This window comes from Callionymus lyra, chromosome 7, assembly GCF_982586985.1.
Source record: "Callionymus lyra chromosome 7, fCalLyr1.hap1.1, whole genome shotgun sequence".
In the NCBI taxonomy this organism is placed as follows: Eukaryota; Metazoa; Chordata; class Actinopteri; order Syngnathiformes; family Callionymidae; genus Callionymus; species Callionymus lyra.
In genome coordinates this window covers 774436-799999 of record NC_141824.1, presented here as the reverse complement: position 1 = coordinate 799999, position 25564 = coordinate 774436, and the positions used below count along the sequence as shown (strand labels likewise).

The 25564-nt window shown below is 34.8% G+C and overlaps 1 protein-coding gene across 1 annotated transcript in view; it reads left to right on the top strand.

Annotated features, from left to right (window-relative positions):
• The window catches only part of grik4 (glutamate receptor, ionotropic, kainate 4), a 228806-nt gene that overhangs the window by 176077 nt on the left and 27165 nt on the right, over window positions 1-25564 (top strand). The window contains exon 3 of the mRNA XM_087796069.1: window positions 8397-8529. Within this exon, the coding sequence (XP_087652195.1) occupies window positions 8448-8529 (82 nt within the window). The 5' untranslated portion in view covers window positions 8397-8447. The remainder of the gene's footprint in view (window positions 1-8396; window positions 8530-25564) is intronic.

The following is a 25564-nucleotide window of genomic DNA, read 5'->3' as shown; positions in this document are numbered from 1 at the left end:
TTAGAAACATTAGAAACATTAGAAACATTAAAAACATTAGAAACATTAAAAACATTAGAAACATTAAAAACATTAGAAACATTAAAAACATTAAAAACATTAGAAACATTAAAAACATTAGAAACATTAAAAACATTAGAAACATTAAAAACATTAGAAACATTAAAAACATTAAAAACATTAAAAACATTAAAAACATTAGAAACATTAGAAACATTAGAAACATTAGAAACATTAGAAACATTAGAAACATTAGAAACATTAGAAACATTAGAAACATTAAAAACATTAGAAACATTAGAAACATTAGAAACATTAGAAACATTAAAAACATTAAAAACATTAGAAACATTAAAAACATTAGAAACATTAAAAACATTAGAAACATTAGAAACATTAGAAACATTAAAAACATTAGAAACATTAAAAACATTAGAAACATTAGAAACATTAGAAACATTAGAAACATTAAAAACATTAAAAACATTAGAAACATTAAAAACATTAAAAACATTAAAAACATTAGAAACATTAGAAACATTAGAAACATTAGAAACATTAGAAACATTAGAAACATTAGAAACATTAGAAACATTAGAAACATTAGAAACATTAGAAACATTAAAAACATTAGAAACATTAGAAACATTAAAAACATTAGAAACATTAAAAACATTAGAAACATTAGAAACATTAGAAACATTAGAAACATTAAAAACATTAGAAACATTAGAAACATTAGAAACATTAAAAACATTAGAAACATTAGAAACATTAAAAACATTAGAAACATTAGAAACATTAGAAACATTAGAAACATTAAAAACATTAAAAACATTAGAAACATTAAAAACATTAGAAACATTAGAAACATTAGAAACATTAGAAACATTAGAAACATTAAAAACATTAAAAACATTAGAAACATTAAAAACATTAGAAACATTAGAAACATTAGAAACATTAGAAACATTAGAAACATTAGAAACATTAAAAACATTAAAAACATTAGAAACATTAGAAACATTAGAAACATTAAAAACATTAAAAACATTAGAAACATTAGAAACATTAGAAACATTAGAAACATGAGAAACATTAGAAACATTAGAAACATTAGAAACATTAAAAACATTAAAAACATTAGAAACATTAGAAACATTAGAAACATTAGAAACATGAGAAACATTAGAAACATTAAACTTCAGGTTCTTCAGGTTCTTCAGGTTCTTCAGGTTCTTCAGGTTCTTCAGGTTCTTCAGGTTCTTCAGGTTCTTCAGGTTCTTCAGGTTCTTCAGGTTCTTCAGGTTTGTCTTCGGTTTACTTTTGCTTCAGGAACACGTTTGAACTTCAACATCGACGACAAATAAACTTCATTCACATGTTGACGCTTCATGTCCTTGAGAAATATTTATAGATGTTTTACTTTCACCAGGAACATGAACATCATGAGTTAATATTTACGTCTCAAACCTTCATGTTCCAAATAGATCTTTTTTATACCACGATAAATGTTTCTGCTGCTTCCATAACCTTGCCGGAGCCAAGGCCTCGAGCCGGCGTCAGATCTGGTCGTCCCTGAAGATAGAAGAGCTTTAGATGTTTCAACTGTGAAGAGAAGGTTTGAAGAGAATCAAGGATGATGGAATATTCTCTTGATCGAGAAGATCTTGAAGGTCATGGTTCAGGTCAGAGTTGAACTCTCGTGATCCTAGACGTTCATGTGTTCTCTTGAGTGTGAAGATCCTCTTCTGTGAAGGTCCTCTTCTGAAGTTCTTCGCCACATTCCTGGACTGTGTCTTCTGCTGGTGTGCGTCTCTGTGGTCGTGATGTTGTGTTACATTCGACACACACAGTGTTAACACTCGGATCTTCTCTAACACGACAGAACAGCTGAAGCTCAAGAGCACGTCTGGCTGATCCTCGAGCAGCTGCTCACTGGTGTGTTGTTGTTGTGTTGTTGTTGTGTTGTTGTTGTGTTGTTGTTGTGTTGTTGGCAGATCACGACAACATGGTCGCACACATGGTGTTGCTGCTGCGGATCAAAGTGCAGACAAATGTTGTGTATTTATGTTTATGTTTGACGAGTGAAGAATCCTGAGTGACAGCTTCAGACGAGTGAAGACAGACCCGCCTTCAGTTGCTTCTGATTGGTTAATATTGCGTCAGGCCTTCTGTGATTGGATGGATTTATGCAGAACCAGAACAATGTTTATTATTAGTTTTTTAAACATTCTATTGTAGTTTTTAAACATTCTATTGTAGTTTTAAACATTCTATTGTAGTTTTAAACATTCTATTGTAGTTTTTAAACATTCTATTGTAGTTACTAAACATTCTATTGTAGTTTTAAACATTCTATTGTAGTTTTAAACATTATATTGTAGTTTTAAACATTCTATTGTAGTTTTAAACATTCTATTGTAGTTTTTAAACATTCTATTGTAGTTTTTAAACATTCTATTGTAGTGTTTAAACATTATATTGTAGTTTTAAACATTCTATTGTAGTTTTAAACATTCTATTGTAGTTTTTAAACATTCTATTGTAGTTACTAAACATTCTATTGTAGTTTTTAAACATTCTATTGTAGTTTTTAAACATTCTATTGTAGTTTTTTAAACATTCTATTGTAGTTATTAAACATTCTATTGTAGTTTTTAAACATTCTATTGTAGTTTTAAACATTCTATTGTAGTGTTTAAACATTCTATTGTAGTTTTTAAACATTCTATTGTAGTTTTAAACATTCTATTGTAGTTTTGAACATTCTATTGTAGTTTTTAAACATTCTATTGTAGTTACTAAACATTCTATTGTAGTTTTTAAACATTCTATTGTAGTTTTAAACATTATATTGTAGTTTTAAACATTCTATTGTAGTTTTAAACATTCTATTGTAGTTTTTAAACATTCTATTGTAGTTTTTAAACATTCTATTGTAGTGTTTAAACATTATATTGTAGTTTTAAACATTCTATTGTAGTTTTAAACATTCTATTGTAGTTTTTAAACATTCTATTGTAGTTACTAAACATTCTATTGTAGTTTTTAAACATTCTATTGTAGTTTTTAAACATTCTATTGTAGTTTTTTAAACATTCTATTGTAGTTTTTAAACATTCTATTGTAGTTTTTAAACATTCTATTGTAGTTTTAAACATTCTATTGTAGTGTTTAAACATTCTATTGTAGTTTTTAAACATTCTATTGTAGTTTTTTAAACATTCTATTGTAGTTTTAAACATTCTATTGTAGTTTTAAACATTCTATTGTAGTTTTTAAACATTCTATTGTAGTTTTAAAAATTCTATTGTAGTTTTAAACATTCTATTGTAGTTTTTAAACATTCTATTGTAGTTACTAAACATTCTATTGTAGTTTTTAAACATTATATTGTAGTTTTAAACATTATATTGTAGATTTAAACATTCTATTGTAGTTTTAAACATTATATTGTAGTTTTTAAACATTCTATTGTAGTTTTTAAACATTCTATTGTAGTTTTAAACATTATATTGTAGTTTTAAACATTCTATTGTAGTTTTAAACATTCTATTGTAGTTTTAAACATTCTATTGTAGTGTTTAAACATTCTATTGTAGTTTTTAAACATTCTATTGTAGTTTTTAAACATTCTATTGTAGTTTTTAAACATTCTATTGTAGTGTTTAAACATTCTATTGTAGTTTTTAAACATTCTATTGTAGTTTTAAACATTCTATTGTAGTGTTTAAACATTCTATTGTAGTTTTTAAACATTCTATTGTAGTGTTTAAACATTCTATTGTAGTTTTTAAACATTCTATTGTAGTTGTTAAACATTCTATTGTAGTTATTAAACATTCTATTGTAGTTTTTAAACATTCTATTGTAGTGTTTAAACATTCTATTGTAGTTTTTAAACATTCTATTGTAGTTTAAAACATTATATTGTAGTTTTTAAACATTCTATTGTAGTTTTTAAACATTCTATTGTAGTGTTTAAACATTATATTGTAGTTTTAAACATTCTATTGTAGTTTTAAACATTCTATTGTAGTTTTTAAACATTCTATTGTAGTTACTAAACATTCTATTGTAGTTTTTAAACATTCTATTGTAGTTTTAAACATTCTATTGTAGTTTTTTAAACATTCTATTGTAGTTTTTAAACATTCTATTGTAGTTTTTAAACATTCTATTGTAGTTTTAAACATTCTATTGTAGTGTTTAAACATTCTATTGTAGTTTTCAAACATTCTATTGTAGTGTTTAAACATTCTATTGTAGTTTTTAAACATTCTATTGTAGTTTTTAAACATTCTATTGTAGTTTTAAACATTCTATTGTAGTGTTTAAACATTCTATTGTAGTTTTTAAACATTCTATTGTAGTGTTTAAACATTCTATTGTAGTTTTTAAACATTCTATTGTAGTTTTTAAACATTCTATTGTAGTTATTAAACATTCTATTGTAGTTATTAAACATTCTATTGTAGTTTTTAAACATTCTATTGTAGTGTTTAAACATTCTATTGTAGTTTTTAAACATTCTATTGTAGTTTTTAAACATTCTATTGTAGTTTTAAACATTCTATTGTAGTTTTTAAACATTCTATTGTAGTTTTAAACATTCTATTGTAGTGTTTAAACATTCTATTGTAGTTTTAAACATTATATTGTAATTGTTTAAACATTCAATTGTAGTTTTTAAACATTCTATTGTAGTTTTTAAACATTCTATTGTAGTTTTAAACATTCTATTGTAGTTTTTAAACATTCTATTGTAGTTTTTAAACATTCTATTGTAGTTATTAAACATTCTATTGTAGTTTTTAAACATTATATTGTAGTTATTAAACATTCTATTGTAGTTTTTAAACATTCTATTGTAGTTTTTAAACATTCTATTGTAGTTTTTAAACATTATATTGTAGTTACTAAACATTCTATTGTAGTTTTTAAACATTATATTGTAGTTACTAAACATTCTATTGTAGTTTTTAAACATTCTATTGTAGTTTTAAACATTCTATTGTAGTTTTTAAACATTCTATTGTCGTTTTTAAACATTCTATTGTAGTTTTTAAACATTCTATTGTAGTTTTAAACATTCTATTGTAGTTTTAAACATTCTATTGTAGTTTTTAAACATTCTATTGTAGTTTTTAAACATTCTATTGTAGTTTTTAAACATTCTATTGTAGTTTTAAACATTCTATTGTAGTTTTTAAACATTCTATTGTAGTTTTTAAACATTCTATTGTAGTTTTAAACATTCTATTGTAGTTTTTAAACATTCTATTGTAGTTTTTAAACATTCTATTGTAGTTTTAAACATTCTATTGTAGTTTTAAACATTCTATTGTAGTTACTAAACATTCTATTGTAGTTTTTAAACATTCTATTGTAGTTTTTAAACATTCTATTGTAGTTTTCTTATTTATTTTTATACCAAATGAAAACCTTGAACTAAACAATAATAGTTTCGTCTTCGTGTGAAATTGATCGAGAGTCTGTGAATGTTATTGATTGAGTCTGTGAATGTTATTGATTGAGTCTGTGAATGTTATTGATTGAATCTGTGAATGTTATTGATTGAGTCTGTGAATGTTATTGATCGAGAGTCTGTGAGTGTATTGATCGAGAGTCTGTGAATGTTATTGATCGAGAGTCTGTGAGTGTATTGATCGAGAGTCTGTGAGTGTATTGATCGAGAGTCTGTGAATGTTATTGATCGAGAGTCTGTGAGTGTATTGATCGAGAGTCTGTGAATGTTATTGATTGAGAGTCTGTGAATGTTATTGATTGAGTCTGTGAATGTTATTGATTGAGTCTGTGAATGTTATTGATTGAGTCTGTGAATGTTATTGATCGAGAGTCTGTGAGTGTATTGATCGAGAGTCTGTGAATGTTATTGATCGAGAGTCTGTGAATGTTATTGATTGAGAGTCTGTGAATGTTATTGATTGAGTCTGTGAATGTTATTGATTGAGTCTGTGAATGTTATTGATCGAGAGTCTGTGAGTGTATTGATCGAGAGTCTGTGAGTGTATTGATCGAGAGTCTGTGAATGTTATTGATCGAGAGTCTGTGAATGTTATTGATTGAGAGTCTGTGAATGTTATTGATTGAGTCTGTGAATGTTATTGATTGAGTCTGTGAATGTTATTGATTGAGTCTGTGAATGTTATTGATCGAGAGTCTGTGAGTGTATTGATCGAGAGTCTGTGAATGTTATTGATCAAGAGTCTGTGAGTGTATTGATCGAGAGTCTGTGAGTGTATTGATCGAGAGTCTGTGAATGTTATTGATCGAGAGTCTGTGAGTGTATTGATCGAGAGTCTGTGAATGTTATTGATCGAGAGTCTGTGAATGTTATTGATTGAGAGTCTGTGAATGTTATTGATCGAGAGTCTGTGAGTGTATTGATCGAGAGTCTGTGAATGTTATTGATCGAGAGTCTGTGAGTGTATTGATCGAGAGTCTGTGAATGTTATTGATCGAGAGTCTGTGAGTGTATTGATCGAGAGTCTGTGAATGTTATTGATCGAGAGTCTGTGAATGTTATTGATTGAGAGTCTGTGAATGTTATTGATCGAGAGTCTGTGAGTGTATTGATCGAGAGTCTGTGAATGTTATTGATTGAATCTGTGAATGTTATTGATCGAGAGTCTGTGAGTGTATTGATCGAGAGTCTGTGAATGTTATCGATCGAGAGTCTGTGAGTGTATTGATCGAGAGTCTGTGAGTGTATTGATCGAGAGTCTGTGAATGTTATTGATCGAGAGTCTGTGAGTGTATTGATCGAGAGTCTGTGAATGTTATTGATCGAGAGTCTGTGAGTGTATTGATCGAGAGTCTGTGAATGTTATTGATTGAGTCTGTGAATGTTATTGATCGAGAGTCTGTGAGTGTATTGATCGAGAGTCTGTGAGTGTATTGATCGAGAGTCTGTGAATGTTATTGATTGAGTCTCTGAATGTTATTGATTGAGTCTGTGAATGTTATTGATTGAGTCTGTGAGTGTATTGATCGAGAGTCTGTGAATGTTATTGATTGAGTCTGTGAATGTTATTGATTGAGTCTGTGAATGTTATTGATCGAGAGTCTGTGAGTGTATTGATCGAGAGTCTGTGAATGTTATTGATCGAGAGTCTGTGAGTGTATTGATCGAGAGTCTGTGAATGTTATTGATCGAGAGTCTGTGAATGTTATTGATTGAGAGTCTGTGAATGTTATTGATCGAGAGTCTGTGAGTGTATTGATCGAGAGTCTGTGAATGTTATTGATTGAGTCTGTGAATGTTATTGATCGAGAGTCTGTGAGTGTATTGATCGAGAGTCTGTGAGTGTATTGATCGAGAGTCTGTGAATGTTATTGATTGAGTCTGTGAATGTTATTGATCAAGAGTCTGTGAGTGTATTGATCGAGAGTCTGTGAATGTTATTGATTGAGTCTGTGAATGTTATTGATCAAGAGTCTGTGAGTGTATTGATCGAGAGTCTGTGAGTGTATTGATCGAGAGTCTGTGAATGTTATCGATCAAGAGTCTGTGAGTGTATTGATCGAGAGTCTGTGAATGTTATTGATCGAGAGTCTGTGAGTGTATTGATCGAGAGTCTGTGAATGTTATTGATTGAGTCTGTGAATGTTATTGATCGAGAGTCTGTGAGTGTATTGATCGAGAGTCTGTGAGTGTATTGATCGAGAGTCTGTGAATGTTATTGATCGAGAGTCTGTGAGTGTATTGATCGAGAGTCTGTGAATGTTATTGATCGAGAGTCTGTGAATGTAAACAGGTGTGTGTTCTAAAGAGTGTGTGTTCTAAACAGGTGTGTGTCCTAAAGAGTGTGTGTTCTTAACAGGTGTGTGTTCTACAGGTGTGTGTTCTAAACAGGTGTGTGTTCTACAGGTGTGTGTTCTAAAGAAGTGTGTGTTCTAAAGAGTGTGTGTTCTACAGGTGTGTGTTCTAAACAGGTGTGTGTTCTACAGAAGTGTGTGTTCTAAACAGGTGTGTGTTCTACAGGTGTGTGTTCTAAACAGGTGTGTGTTCTACAGAAGTGTGTGTTCTAAACAGGTGTGTGTTCTACAGGTGTGTGTTCTAAACAGGTGTGTGTTCTACAGAAGTGTGTGTTCTAAACAGGTGTGTGTTCTACAGAAGTGTGTGTTCTAAACAGGTGTGTGTTCTACAGGTGTGTGTTCTAAACAGGTGTGTGTTCTACAGAAGTGTGTGTTCTAAACAGGTGTGTGTTCTACAGAAGTGTGTGTTCTAAACAGGTGTGTGTTCTACAGAAGTGTGTGTTCTAAACAGGTGTGTGTTCTAAACAGGTGTGTGTTCTACAGAAGTGTGTGTTCTAAACAGGTGTGTGTTCTACAGAAGTGTGTGTTCTAAACAGGTGTGTGTTCTACAGGTGGCTGACACTGGGGCACCGCGGGTCAGGACCCATGAGGAGTCATAGAAGATGCTCACAGTCTCGGCGCTTCTGCTCTTCTTAGCCATGTGGTCGAGGAGCACCTGTGCTGGGCCGCTGTCCTTCAGAATAGGTGAGTGACCTCCAGAGGTCGTCGTCAGATCCTCAAAAGTATGTTTTGTGAGTGAAAATGTCTATTTGTGTCGAGTCAACGCTTTAACATCCGAGACTTTTCTGCTTCAGTTTCATGGACTTCATATTGAGTCGATCAATCGTGTTGCAATGAAACAACATGTTTACAACAACATCCGTAAACGTTATATATATATATATAATACGTATATATATAATATATTATATATTATATATATTGTCCACGAACAGATAGAAATGAATCCAAATGTTCGTGTCGAAGCTTCTTCTAGTCGCGCTGCTTCCACTCATGAATATTCATAGAACAGCATCATCCAATCAGAGTTCATTATGTGACACTAGTTCACCTGGAGATGCTTCACTGTCAGTCTGAACACAACACAGGTGATATGAGACGCGTCGACCAATCAGTGAGTTGACGACGCCATGATGATGTCAGAGCATGTCCTTTGATTGGCTAATCAGAGATGGCACTAGAGAACAAAGTAACTTGTTGTTAGCTGAACGAAGAGAAATATATTGAACGTGTTTGTTTACAGCACGACGACTGAAGAAGAAATGAACTTGTTTTTACTATCGAAGCCTCTTCAAGAAGGACATGATGAAGAAAGTTATATCAACGTCGAGTTTGTCACATGCATCAAAGGACTTGTTTTTTTAGTCCATGAACTAAAAGTTCAGTGTAATTGTAATTTTTCTAAATAATGTTGTGCGTTACTAGATTATTAGTGATGCTTTTGTGAGTGTTGCAGCTGTAGCTTCAGTGTCAAGACCCTCGGATGTTGTTTCGTCACTAAAGACATTTATTGAGGACACGAGTGTCTGTGACACACGAGTGTCTGTGACACACGAGCGTCTGTGACACACCAGTGTCTGTGACACACCAGTGTCTGTGACACACCAGTGTCTGTGACCAGTGTCTGTGACACACCAGTGTCTGTGACACACCAGTGTCTGTGACACACCAGTGTCTGTGACACACGAGCGTCTGTGACACACGAGCGTCTGTGACACACGAGCGTCTGTGACACACCAGTGTCTGTGACACACCAGTGTCTGTGACACACCAGTGTCTGTGACACACCAGTGTCTGTGACACACGAGCGTCTGTGACACACCAGTGTCTGTGACACACGAGCGTCTGTGACACACGAGCGTCTGTGACACACGAGCGTCTGTGACACACAAGCGTCTGTGACACACGAGCGTCTGTGACACACGAGCGTCTGTGACACACGAGCGTCTGTGACACACCAGCGTCTGTGACACACCAGCGTCTGTGACACACCAGCGTCTGTGACACACCAGCGTCTGTGACACACCAGCGTCTGTGACACACCAGCGTCTGTGACACACGAGCGTCTGTGACACACGAGCGTCTGTGACACACCAGTGTCTGTGACCAGTGTCTGTGACACACCAGTGTCTGTGACACACCAGTGTCTGTGACACACCAGTGTCTGTGACACACGAGCGTCTGTGACACACGAGCGTCTGTGACACACGAGCGTCTGTGACACACGAGCGTCTGTGACACACCAGTGTCTGTGACACACGAGCGTCTGTGACACACCAGTGTCTGTGACACACGAGCGTCTGTGACACACGAGCGTCTGTGACACACGAGCGTCTGTGACACACGAGCGTCTGTGACACACGAGCGTCTGTGACACACCAGTGTCTGTGACACACCAGTGTCTGTGACACACGAGCGTCTGTGACACACCAGTGTCTGTGACACACCAGTGTCTGTGACACACCAGTGTCTGTGACACACCAGTGTCTGTGACACACGAGCGTCTGTGACACACCAGTGTCTGTGACACACGAGCGTCTGTGACACACGAGCGTCTGTGACACACCAGCGTCTGTGACACACCAGCGTCTGTGACACACGAGCGTCTGTGACACACGAGCGTCTGTGACACACGAGCGTCTGTGACACACCAGCGTCTGTGACACACCAGCGTCTGTGACACACGAGCGTCTGTGACACACGAGCGTCTGTGACACACGAGCGTCTGTGACACACCAGCGTCTGTGACACACGAGCGTCTGTGACACACGAGCGTCTGTGACACACGAGCGTCTGTGACACACGAGCGTCTGTGACACACGAGCGTCTGTGACACACGAGCGTCTTTATACTTCCTTCACAAGGGTTTCTTTAAATCGTCACTATGTAACTCTGGAGGAAGGATTGATTCCACACGGTTTCCCTCTCCTGGAGTCAAAGATGTTGCTCCGGATCATTGATACGATCATGGATATGAAACATAGCTGCTGATTGAACACTGTGGTTGTTGCTCTCATATGTTCAGTGACGTCTGTTGTGATGATGCTCTAAACATCTCCCAGAACAACGCTCGTATCTACGTGGTGTTTAAAGAACGTCTGGAACATGAATCAATTCAACAGACCTGAGGCTCCTGGACCTTCACTGACACTGAGAAGGTTTATCTTAAAAGAGCTTTTGAAGAAGATTTCACTTTCAAATCAGGCAGATTTCTATGATAATGCTGCACCTGAACTAGTGTCAGGTAACCTGGTTAAACTGTGTCAGGACTATTGTTTATAGTTAATCAATGCGTTTTACCAAACAATATATACTGTGTATTTGAATGTGAAGAAGGTTCTTATTGATGTTATATTTAACACATCCGTTCGTTTTATTCATAGAATGTCTTCAGATTTATTTGTTACTTTCATTTAGTAAATTATTTCCTGACAGTTTGTCCTGCGCTCTTGAACACATCACTGCTCTTGATGATCTACTGACTCCTTTAAGAAACATGTGTGTTTGATGATCTACTGACTCCTTCAAGAAACATGTGTGTTTGATGATCTACTGACTCCTTCAAGAAACATGTGTGTTTGATGATCTACTGACTCCTTCAAGAAACATGTGTGTTTGATGATCTACTGACTCCTTCAAGAAACATGTGTGTTTGATGATCTACTGACTCCTTCAAGAAACATCTGTGTTTGATGATCTACTGACTCCTTCAAGAAGCATCTGTGTTTGATGATCTACTGACTCCTTCAAGAAACATGTGTGTTTGATGATCTACTGACTCCTTCAAGAAACATGTGTGTTTGATGATCTACTGACTCCTTCAAGAAACATCTGTGTGTTTGATGATCTACTGACTCCTTCAAGAAACATCTGTGTTTGATGATCTACTGACTCCTTCAAGAAACATGTGTGTTTGATGATCTACTGACTCCTTCAAGAAACATGTGTGTTTGATGATCTACTGACTCCTTCAAGAAACATGTGTGTTTGATGATCTACTGACTCCTTCAAGAAACATGTGTGTTTGATGATCTACTGACTCCTTCAAGAAACATCTGTGTTTGATGATCTACTGACTCCTTCAAGAAACATCTTAAGACGTTTCTATTTGTTCAGGCTTTTCCTTGAATTTCTCGAACTCCTGTGTTGTTCTCAGTATTATCTTGATCTTTAAAGTATGTACTTTATTGAATATTGTTTTGATTGTTTAAGCGCTTTGTGACCCTGGTCTGGAAAAGATCAATATAAATAAAAATTACTTACTGTTTGAACACACGACCGTCAGCGAAGTTACTTCAGTTTTCATTTCATTACGATGTTTGTCTTCTTTCAAGAACGTGTCTGAAGAACCTTCGAGAAGTGAAACGTGTTCTTGTCAAATACCTTTGATCGGTCGAGGTCACTAAAGGTCAGAGTTCACTGCACCGTCTGTGAAGTCCGATGATTGACAGGTGATCTTCTCGACTGTCTTGTCGTTCAAGTGTGAGAACGTTCAGTCTCTTCAGGAACAAATGATTCTTTTCCTTCGTTTGTTCTTCGTAAATAACAATCTTTTGTTGTGTGATGTGTGTTTGACGGAGGTTGTGTTTTCTTCAGTGTGTGTCACGGGATGATTGTGCGTTTACCTCGTTTGTTGTCACGGAGACTTCGTAGTGAACGTGACATGAAAGGAACCGACGTGTGTTTCAAGAAGCTTAAGAACAACGACCTGAGTGTGTGTTTGTGTGTGTGTGTGTGTGTGTCCTGGAGTGATGTTCACACACATGATCAGCAGTAAAGTGTGAACGTGTGTGTTTTTAAAATATTGCGTGAACAGCTTCAGGTTCTTCATGATGAACGACTTTTATGATAAAAACGACTCAAATACAAAACAATTGAATCAACAACTGCATAAATATGACGTTTTTGTTTATTTGTCGATGAATTACAGTCAGTTTTATGTGTAATTAAAGTGATGGTGTGTGTTTGATGTGTGTGTGTCAATCATGAACGTGTGTGTGATGTCACAGGTTCATGTGTCAGTGTCTCTTTCACCACAGTTTTCTTCTGACTTGAGTGACAAGATGTTTCTGCTGCAGCTTCTCCTTGACTTGTTCTTTCAGTTGATTGAAGGATGGACCCCGAGGGGGCCCCCTAGTGGTCGGATGACAACTGGTCAAGGACGGTCGACGTGTGTCAATGACAGACGATCGTTGTTGTTTGACGTTGTTGTTGTCCAGGTGGAAGGTGTGAGGAGGACGAGGAGATGTTGTTGTCCAGGTGGAAGGTGTGAGGAGGACGAGGAGATGTTGATGTCCAGGTGGAAGGTGTGAGGAGGACGAGGACATGTTGATGTCCAGGTGGAAGGTGTGAGGAGGACGAGGAGATGTTGTTGTCCAGGTGGAAGGTGTGAGGAGGACGAGGAGATGTTGTTGTCCAGGTGGAAGGTGTGAGGAGGACGAGGAGATGTTGATGTCCAGGTGGAAGGTGTGAGGAGGACGAGGAGATGTTGATGTCCAGGTGGAAGGTGTGAGGAGGACGAGGACATGTTGTTGTCCAGGTGGAAGGTGTGAGGAGGACGAGGACATGTTGTTGTCCAGGTGGAAGGTGTGAGGAGGACGAGGAGATGTTGTTGTTTCTGTGACTCACTCGCTGTCAGGAAATGCAAACTGACAGAAAAGTTAGAAAAATATCATCAACATTCTGTTTGTGTGCAGCATATTTTAGGAGGATATTTGAGGAGGGAATACGCTCTTAAATTAACTCACTTGGAATGTTTGCTCGAGGCCACATGAATAAAGCATCAGCCTCAAGATACATAATATTGCATCGACTTCACAAGCCTTTCAAATCCATGTTGTCCTGATGAACGACACAGAAACAAATGAATGGATCTGCCATGACTCAGTATCACCTCCAGCAATGATGCAGAAGGTTGTTGATGCAGAACATGGAGATGGACCCGCAGCTGACAACATATCAGAGCCGACTCTCCGACCCGTCACTCAAAACCACGCTCCTGGTGAAGGTTATTAACTACACATTAATACACACAACATTTGTTAGAAATTAAACCACTCCAGAAATTCCTAGACTTGTTTTTTAAAGTGGAGCAGTTTGACTCTATATTTGACTCTATATTTGACTCTATGTTTGACTCTATGTTTGACTCTATGTTTGACTCTATGTTTGACTCTATGTTTGACTCTATATTTGACTCTATGTTTGACTCTATGTTTGACTCTATATTTGACTCTATGTTTGGCTCTATGTTTGACTCTATGTTTGACTCTATGTTTGACTCTATGTTTGACTCTATGTTTGACTCTATGTTTGACTCTATGTTTGACTCTATGTTTGGCTCTATGTTTGACTATGTTTGACTCTATGTTTGACTCTATATTTGACTCTATGTTTGACTCTATGTTTGACTCTATGTTTGACTCTATGTTTGACTCTATATTTGACTCTATGTTTGGCTCTATGTTTGACTCTATGTTTGACTCTATGTTTGACTCTATGTTTGACTCTATGTTTGACTCTATGTTTGACTCTATATTTGACTCTATGTTTGACTCTATATTTGACTCTATGCTTGACTCTATGTTTGACTCTATGTTTGACTCTATGTTTGACTCTATATTTGACTCTATGTTTGACTCTATGTTTGACTCTATGTTTGACTCTATGTTTGACTCTATATTTGACTCTATGTTTGACTCTATATTTGACTCTATGTTTGACTCTATATTTGACTCTATGTTTGACTCTATGTTTGACTCTATGTTTGACTCTATGTTTGACTCTATATTTGACTCTATATTTGACTCTATGTTTGACTCTATGTTTGACTCTATGTTTGACTCTATATTTGACTCTATGTTTGAATCTATGTTTGACTCTATATTTGACTCTATGTTTGACTCTATGTTTGACTCTATATTTGACTCTATGTTTGACTCTATGTTTGACTCTATGTTTGACTCTATGTTTGACTCTATGTTTGACTCTATGTTTGACTCTATATTTGACTCTATGTTTGACTCTATGTTTGACTCTATGTTTGACTCTATGTTTGACTCTATGTTTGACTCTATGTTTGACTCTATGTTTGACTCTATGTTTGGCTCTATATTTGACTCTATGTTTGGCTCTATATTTGACTCTATGTTTGACTCTATGTTTTACCTTATATTTGACTCTATTGTTGACTCTATTGTTGACTCTATTGTTGACTCTATTGTTGACTCTATTGTTGACTCTATTGTTGACTCTATTGTTGACTCTATTGTTGACTCTATGTTTGACTCTATGTTTTACCTTATATTTGACTCTATTTTTGACTCTATTTTTGACTCTATTGTTGACTCTATTATTGACTCTATTGTTGACTCTATTGTTGACTCTATTGTTGACTCTATTGTTGACTCTATTGTTGACTCTATTGTTGACTCTATTGTTGACTCTATTGTTGACTCTATTGTTGACTATATTGTTGATTCTATGTTTTACCTTATATTTGACTCTATTTTTGACTCTATTTTTGACTCTATTTTTGACTCTATTTTTGACTCTATTTTTGACTCTATTTTTGACTCTATTTTTGACTCTATTTTTGACTCTATTTTTGACTCTATTATTGACTCTATTATTGACTCAATTGTTGACTCTATTTTTGACTCTATTGTTGACTCTATTGTTGACTCTATTGTTGACTCTATTGTTGACTCTATTGTTGACTCTATTGTTGACTCTATTGTTGACTCTATTTGTGACTCTATTTTGACTCTATCTTTAACTCCATGTATTTAAGAAACGTAACAAAGACGCTGCCCTGAGAGACGCCTACAGACACATCTTGTCATTAAGAATTATGTCCGTCTTGTTCATTTAGAAAGAAAATGAAGTCACATGATCTGAGAAAGTTGTTCTTTTATCTCTGGTTCTGTTGACACTAAAGGTTTGAGGAGCATCTTGTCGTTGATTCTTCCAGGACTGAGGAGAAGAAACACATAGATGTTTGTTGCTGTTTGATAAATGATTCCAACAAAGACGAAAAAAGCAACAACGAGTCAGTTTCAGAAGAAGACAAATGTTGTTCATTCTGTTATGATCTACGACATTGATCAAATATAAAGTGTTTCTAAAGATGAAATGAACCTGAAAGTGTCAAGAGAAGAGAGTTTATGTTCTTCACATGAATTCAAGTCGTAAAGTGAAGAATTAATCATTTAATATATATTTATGTTTCATTGATGAACTGAGTTCTGTTGTTGAATCAAATCTGAGTTCATTTAAAACTCATTATTTATGACTCATTTATTTAACTGCTTTATTTGTTGATGAGTTCCAGTTGTGTGTAGTTGTGTTGGTGGTGTGTGACTGTTTGGTCGTTAAATGTTTGTGTCAATCATGAGGCATGTGTGTCACAGGTTGATGTCACTCTAGTTATGAAACAACAGGAACATCCTTGTCAGTGAAGACAACAAATATGCTGAGATCTTTAGTCTCTTCCCTGGTGCTTGAAGTTCTCTGTGGATTCCAGTGGCTGCGGTTCTTTAGCAGTAAAAGCTTCTTCTCTCGTCTTTACCTCGACTCCCCAGACGAGTGTCATCTTCTCACCGCCGAGAGAACAAAGTGAGGATCGTTGGTAATTAGAAGGAAAACAACCGACGACGTGTCGTGAATAAGAAAACATTGTAAATATACTTTTTAGTTCTTTTTCAACTTGCTTGTCAAAGAATTAACATCTAAACTATTTTTAAATCAAACCCTGTGTTTGAAACAATCACATTATTTTGTCTCATTCTTCATTATTTTAATCCTTGTTTTGAAATAAAAGTTTCGTGTAGAAGAAACAGGTTTTCTCTTTTACAAAGACATTGTTTCTTTCAGTGACATCCCAGACCCTGTGATACATCAAATAATTTGATGATTTGTTTTTCTACTGTAACCTCAACAAACATTTTATAGTAACTTCTATACTAGTAAGTAAGTAATGCTTATTTCTATACTAGTAACATGATTAGTATTATTAGTTATTAACAGGGCGAGTTAACACTTGTATTTTCAAGATTCACAGTAACACATTAGTAACACATTAGTAACACATTAGTAACACATTAGTAACACATTAGTAACACATTAGTAACACATTAGTAACACATTAGTAACACATTAGTAACACATTAGTAACACATTAGTAACACATTAGTAACACATTAGTAACACATTAGTAACACATTAGTAACACATTAGTAACACATTAGTAACACATATAAGATAATACTGAGAACAACACAGGAGTTCGAGAAATTCAAGGAAAAGCCTGAACAAATAGAAACGTCTTAAGATGTTTCTTAAAGGAGTCAGTAGATCATCAAACACAGATGTTTCTTGAAGGACTCAGTAGATCATCAAACACAGATGTTTCTTGAAGGAGTCAGTAGATCATCAAACACAGATGTTTCTTGAAGGAGTCAGTAGATCATCAAACACAGATGTTTCTTGAAGGAGTCAGTAGATCATCAAACACACATGTTTCTTGAAGGAGTCAGTAGATCATCAAACACAGATGTTTCTTGAAGGAGTCAGTAGATCATCAAACACAGATGTTTCTTGAAGGAGTCAGTAGATCATCAAACACAGATGTTTCTTGAAGGAGTCAGTAGATCATCAAACACAGATGTTTCTTGAAGGAGTCAGTAGATCATCAAACACACATGTTTCTTGAAGGAGTCAGTAGATCATCAAACACAGATGTTTCTTGAAGGAGTCAGTAGATCATCAAACACACATGTTTCTTGAAGGAGTCAGTAGATCATCAAACACAGATGTTTCTTGAAGGAGTCAGTAGATCATCAAACACAGATGTTTCTTGAAGGAGTCAGTAGATCATCAAACACACATGTTTCTTGAAGGAGTCAGTAGATCATCAAACACACATGTTTCTTGAAGGAGTCAGTAGATCATCAAACACACATGTTTCTTGAAGGAGTCAGTAGATCATCAAACACAGATGTTTCTTGAAGGAGTCAGTAGATCATCAAACACACATGTTTCTTGAAGGAGTCAGTAGATCATCAAACACAGATGTTTCTTGAAGGAGTCATTAGATCATCAAACACAGATGTTTCTTGAAGGAGTCAGTAGATCATCAAACACAGATGTTTCTTGAAGGAGTCAGTAGATCATCAAACACAGATGTTTCTTGAAGGAGTCAGTAGATCATCAAACACAGATGTTTCTTGAAGGAGTCAGTAGATCATCAAACACAGATGTTTCTTGAAGGAGTCAGTAGATCATCAAACACAGATGTTTCTTGAAGGAGTCAGTAGATCATCAAACACAGATGTTTCTTGAAGGAGTCAGTAGATCATCAAACACAGATGTTTCTTAAAGGAGTCAGTAGATCATCAAACACAGAGATTGTTCCAAAGCTTAGGAGCAACAGCCTGAAAAGATTTCTCTCCTCTGGTCCTGAGTCGTGTGCGTGGAACCATCAGTAGATTCTGATCCACAGACCTCAGAGACAGAGCTGGGGTGTAAGTCTGGATCAGATCAGTGATGTAAGGAGGAGCCTGACCATGAATACATCTGAAAGTAAGAACCAGAATTTTAAAGTTGATCCTGAAAGAAACTGGAAGCCAGTGAAGAGTTTGAAGGAGAAATGTGAGTTCTTCTACTAGAGCGGCTCAGAGTTCTGAATCAACTGCAGACGAGACGATCCTTCTTGTTAAGACATGAAAACAAACTGTTACAATAGTCCAGACGAGAAGAAACAAACGCATGGATTATAAGATCCAGATCATGTTCCGACAACATTTTCCTAAGTTTAGAGATTTTTCTCAGTTGAAGGAAACAGTTTCTGGTCAGTTTTCTTCAGTGTTGAACAAGAAACATGTCTTTATCAAATACAACACCCAGGTTTCTCAGGCTCAGTTTGACAGACTGACATAAGTCACTCAAGTACTGACTCAACCCTGGAATCTTATCATCAACAATCACCAGAGTTTCAGTTTTGTCCACATTTAGCTGTAAAGTGTTTTCACTCGTTGTTTGATTTCTAGCAACAATTGACTAAGTTCAGCCTCTGATCAGTTGATCAACAGAGCAGTAGAGCTGGATGTCATCAGCAAAAATGTGATAAGAAACATCTGGAAATCTCTGAATGATTTTACCGAGGGGAATCAAGTACAGCAAAAACAATAAAGGACCCAGAACAGAACCTTGAGGGACTCCACACAACAGATCTGCCGATTCAGATCTCATTTGATTGACAGATACACTAAAACTGTGCCCAGAAAGGTAAGATGAGAACCATTCTAACACAGACCCAGACAGTCTTCATCCCTCAGTCTTCTCAGCAGGATCTGGTTCAACTGTGTCAAAGGCTGAGGACAGATCCAAGAGAACCAGAACATCATGATGTCACTGGACACCTTCAATAAAGCTGTCTCCGTAGATGTTTACTGAAGCCAGACGGAAACTTCTCATGAATGTCGCTCTGATCCAGGAACAAAGACAGCTGCTCAGACACCACCTTCTCCAAGATCTTGGACAAGAAAGGGAGCTTAGAAATAGGCCTGAAATTACTGAGGTCAGTTGGGTCTAAGCCTGGTTTTTTGAGCAGAGGCTCCACAATGGTTTAAATGCATTGGGAAAAACCCCTGTGGAAAGGGAGAGGTTCACCATATTGGTAACTCAGGGACCAATTACATCAAATACTTTGATAAAAAGCCTACAAGGAAGGACGTCATCTGAGCAAGAGGAGGGTTTCATCTTGTTCACTAGTGCTGAAATATCACCCAAAGATACAGCAGTGAAGGAGGACCAAGAGGAGGAGAGGGGCTCAGAGACAGTAGATTTTCTCTTTGATCAATTTAATTTTTTCAATGAAAAATCTCAACAATCATTGCTGTCAGCTTCACAGAAGACAGGCGTGATTTGAGGAGCAGGAGACACAAGAGCATTAATCGTGTCAAACAAAACTTTTGGGTTTTTCCTATTTGCTGCTACCAGTTTTCTGATGTAATCAGATCTAGCAGTTTCCACCATCTCATTGTAAGAAGTCAACAGATCCCTGAGGTGAAGTCTGTGCACCTCAAGTTTAGTGGACTTCCAGAGACACTCAGTCTTTCGACAAAGTCTCTTCAGACTCAGGAGATCTTCATGTGTCCAAGGGCACCGTTTTTTCTGAATTTTCAAGTTCGATTTAACAGGTGCCACTTGATCCAGTATTTCAACACAATGATCAGTGAAACAGTGAATCAAACTGTCCACGTCTGGGCATCAAAGGAAAGACGGTCAAACATAGCAGAAAAACTGTCTGCAGTATCGGCTGAGATGACACGCCTCTGAGACCTAACTTTCAAAGGCTTAGGTTCAGGGATGAAGTCCAGGTTCAACAAGAGAATGATCACTCAGATGGACATCATGTACAGATACATTAGAGATGTTCAGGCCAAGAGTAAAAACTAAGTCTAAAATGTGGCCTTTTTGATGAGTGGGTTCAGAAACATGTTGCTCAAAATTAAAGGCTTCAGTTAAAGTTAAAAGTTCTTTAGCAGAACAAGATGTGACGTCATCAACATGAAGATTAAAATCTCCAAGAATAAGAACAGATTCCATCTGAATAATGGAAGATAAGAAGTCACTAAAGTCTTTCAAGAACACTGCAGGACCAGGCGGACGGTAGATTGACACAAAAAAGAAAGGTCTTGTAGAACCAAGATCATCTGAGACTCAAAAGAAGTGAATTCCTGTGTCTGAATCACTTTGCAAGAACAACTCTCCCTAAAAACTGTAGCAAGACCTCCTCCACGACCAGAGAGGCGAGGCTTCCCCAGAACAGCGCTCCCTACTGGACAGAGTTGGTTCAGATGAATAAACTCTTCCTCTCTCTGCCAAGTCTCAGAAAGACATAATAAATCAAAATGAACTCTTGTGAAAAGATCATTAAGAATAAAGGATTTATTAGTAATGGAGCGAACATTAAGAAGTCCTACATTCAGCACCGATGACAGTAACACATTAGTAACACATTAGTAACACATTAGTAACACATTAGTAACACAATAGTAACACAATAGTAACATAATAGTAACACAATAGTAACACAATAGTAACACAATAGTAACACAGAAACACGTTAGTAACAGTAAAACATTAGTAACACAGTAAACATTAGTAACACAGTAACACATTAGTAACACAGTAACACGTTAGTAACACAGTAACAAATTAGTAACACAGTAACACACTAGTTACACATTAGTAACACAGAAATACATTAGTAACACAGTAACACACTAGTTACACATTAGTAACACAGAAATACATTAGTAACACAGTAACACACTAGTTACACATTAGTAACACAGTAACACACTAGTAACACATTAGTAACACATGTTTCTCTTAATAAATAAAGATAAAGTGGATTTTGTTCCAGGTGTTGATGAACAAACGTGTTTTAAAACACAAGTGTCACATGTTGTGTGTCTAATACACACACGTGTCCGGCGAAGGTTGCACTGATGGAATGAAATGATTGTCATGACTGAGGACGAATCAAGGGCTGAACTCCAGCAGAGAAGATTTCTGATTAATCTTCCTGCTTTTAATTACTTTGCCATATGCTGCGCGACTCATTAGCCTAACGACTCACATTTGTACTCCAGCCTTGAACTCGTGGCTCGTGATCAGAGTCTCTGACCGACATCTACACACATCATCTTTCACTGTTGTGACCACGTTTGAACACGTTTACACTGAGAAGAGCAATCCTGCTTCTGACGCCTGTTGAGACGTGAAACAGAAGAAGAAAGAATGAAAATCTATTTTCCTCTGATGAAGAAGAAAGACGTGTCTTCAGGTCATGTGATCACATCAAGTTCTATCAGTTGGTGAAGAAACGACAGAACCTCGTGTCCCTGAAGCCTCGACTGTTTGTCAAAACGATGTTTACTGTTGTTTGTTTATTGTCGTTTGTTTACTGTCGTTTGTTTAATATCGTTTGTTTAATATCGTTTGTTTACTGTTGTTTGTTTACTGTTGTTTGTTTAATATTGTTGGTTTAATATCGTTTGTTTAATATCGTTTGTTTACTGTCGTTTGTTTAATATCATTTGTTTACTGTTGTTTGTTTACTGTTGTTTGTTTACTGTTGTTTGTTTAATATCATTTGTTTACTGTCGTTTGTTTACTGTTGTTTGTTTACTGTTGTTTGTTTAATATCGTTTTTTTTCTGTCGTTTGTTTACTGTTGTTTGTTTACTGTTGTTTGTTTAATATCATTTGTTTACTGTCGTTTGTTTACTGTCGTTTGTTTACTGTCGTTTGTTTACTGTTGTTTGTTTACTGTCGTTTGTTTAATATCATTTGTTTACTGTCGTTTGTTTACTGTTGTTTGTTTACTGTTGTTTGTTTACTGTCGTTTGTTTACTGTTGTTTGTTTACTGTTGTTTGTTTACTGTTGTTTGTTTAATATCGTTTGTTTACTGTCGTTTGTTTAATATCATTTGTTTACTGTCGTTTGTTTACTGTTGTTTGTTTACTGTCGTTTGTTTAATATCATTTGTTTACTGTCGTTTGTTTACTGTTGTTTGTTTACTGTTGTTTGTTTACTGTCGTTTGTTTACTGTTGTTTGTTTACTGTTGTTTGTTTACTGTTGTTTGTTTACTGTTGTTTGTTTAATATCGTTTGTTTACTGTCGTTTGTTTACTGTCGTTTGTTTACTGTCGTTTGTTTACTGTTGTTTGTTTAATATCGTTTGTTTACTGTCGTTTGTTTACTGTTGTTTGTTTACTGTCGTTTGTTTACTGTCGTTTGTTTACTGTCGTTTGTTTACTGTCATTTGTTTACTGTCGTTTGTTTAATATCGTTTGTTTACTGTCGTTTGTTTACTGTCGTTTGTTTAATATCGTTTGTTTACTGTCGTTTGTTTACTGTCGTTTGTTTAATATCGTTTGTTTAATATCGTTTGTTTACTGTCGTTTGTTTACTGTCGTTTGTTTAATATCGTTTGTTTAATATCGTTTGTTTAGTATGTTTACTGTTGTTTGTTTACTGTCGTTTGTTTAATATCGTTTGTTTACTGTCGTTTGTTTACTGTCGTTTGTTTAATATCGTTTGTTTACTGTCGTTTGTTTACTGTCGTTTGTTTAATATCGTTTGTTTAATATCGTTTGTTTACTGTCGTTTGTTTACTGTCGTTTGTTTAATATCGTTTGTTTAATATCGTTTGTTTAGTATGTTTACTGTCGTTTGTTTACTGTCGTTTGTTTAATATCGTTTGTTTAATATCGTTTGTTTAGTATGTTTACTGTTGTTTGTTTACTGTTGTTTGTTTAATATCGTTTGTTTAATATCATTTGTTTAGTATGTTTACTGTCGTTTGTTTAATATCGTTTGTTTACTGTCGTTTGTTTACTGTCGTTTGTTTAATATCGTTTGTTTAATATCGTTTGTTTACTGTCGTTTGTTTACTGTCGTTTGTTTAATATCGTTTGTTTAATATCGTTTGTTTAGTATGTTTACTGTTGTTTGTTTACTGTTGTTTGTTTAATATCGTTTGTTTAATATCGTTTGTTTAGTATGTTTACTGTCGTTTGTTTACTGTCGTTTGTTTAATATCGTTTGTTTAATATCGTTTGTTTAGTATGTTTACTGTTGTTTGTTTACTGTTGTTTGTTTAATATGTTTACTGTCACGACAACGTCAACCTCTAACAGACCAGCGTTGGAGATAAATGTGAGAGAAACATGTTCAATATAAATACTTAATAAACAATAAATAGTCAGAAATCAATGACTGATCAGATCAATGAACGACTTCCACATGTTTCTTTACAATCTTATCTGGTGAAGGTTTTACTGAGACGTTCAGGACGTTGAGGATCAGAATCATATCGTTGATCTTCTCAGTCCATCAGTCGTGTGTCAACAGATACCTTACCTTACCTTACCTTACCTTACCTTACCTTACCTTACCTTACCTTACCTTACCTTACCTTACCTTACCTTACCTTACCTTACCTTACCTTACCTTATTCATGGACCAACCTTTCTAAGTGTGTTCCTCATGCTGCCTGCAGGGGGCGTTTGAAGGTTTAATTCATTCACAGTTTTGAAAAGTTTGTTTTGTCGTCTTTTCTGATCTGAGAGTTTCGTGGATGTTTCTGGTTCTGGTTCTGGTTCTGGTTCTGGTTCTGGTTCTGGTTCTGGTTCTGGTTCTGGTTCTGGTTCTGGTTCTGGTTCTGGTTCTGGTTCTGGTTGTGACTCGTCTGATGGTCGTGTTTGTTGTTGAGACTCTTAGTTCCACTAGTGTCTGTGTCATTTTAAAATGATTTTCTAGCCTTAATACTTGTGTAGTACTTGTTTAATATTCCTTTAATACTTGTTTAATATTCCTTTAATACTTGTTTAATATTCCTTTAATACTTGTTTAATATTCCTTTAATACTTGTTTAATACTCATTTAATACTTGTTTAATACTAGTGTAGTACTCGTTTAATACTCCTTTAATACTTGTTTAATACTCGTTTAACACTCGTTTAATACATTTGTAATACTCATTTAATGCTCCTTTAATACCTGTTTAATACTCGTTTAATAGTCGTTTAATACTCCTTTAATACTTGTTTAATACTCCTTTAATACTCCTTTAATACTTGTGTAATACTTGTTTAATACTTTTCTAATACTCGTTTAATACTTGTGTAATACTCCTTTAATACTCCTTTAATACTTGTGTAATACTTGTTTAATACTTTTCTAATACTCGTTTAATACTTGTTTAGTAGTCGTTTAATACTCCTTTAATACTTGTTTAATACTTGTTTAATACTCATTTAATACTTGTTTAATACTCGTTTAATACTCGTTTAATACTTGTGTAATACTCGTTTAATACTCCTTTAATGCTTGTGTAATACTCGTTTAATACTCCTTTAATGCTTGTGTAATACTCGTTTAATACTCGTTTAATACTTGTGTAATACTCGTTTAATACTCCTTTAATACTTGTTTAATACTCGTTTAATACTCATTTAATACTTGTTTAATACTCGTTTAATACTCATTTAATACTTGTTTAATACTCGTTTAATACTCCTTTAATGCTTGTGTAATACTCGTTTAATACTCCTTTAATGCTTGTGTAATACTCGTTTAATACTTGTTTAATACTTGTGTAATACTCGTTTAATACTCCTTTAATGCTTGTGTAATACTCCTTTAATACTCCTTTAATACTTGTTTAATACTCGTTTAATACTCATTTAATACTTGTTTAATACTTGTTTAATACTCATTTAATACTTGTTTAATACTCGTTTAATACTCCTTTAATGCTTGTGTAATACTCGTTTAATACTCCTTTAATGCTTGTGTAATACTCGTTTAATACTCCTTTAATACTTGTTTAATACTCGTTTAATACTCCTTTAATGCTTGTGTAATACTCGTTTAATACTCCTTTAATACTTGTTTAATACTCGTTTAATACTCATTTAATACTTGTGTAATACTCGTTTAATACTCCTTTAATACTTGTGTAATACTCGTTTAATACTCCTTTAATGCTTGTGTAATACTCGTTTAATACTCCTTTAATACTTGTTTAATACTCGTTTAATACTCATTTAATACTTGTTTAATACTTGTTTAATACTCATTTAATACTTGTTTAATACTCGTTTAATACTCCTTTAATGCTTGTGTAATACTCGTTTAATAC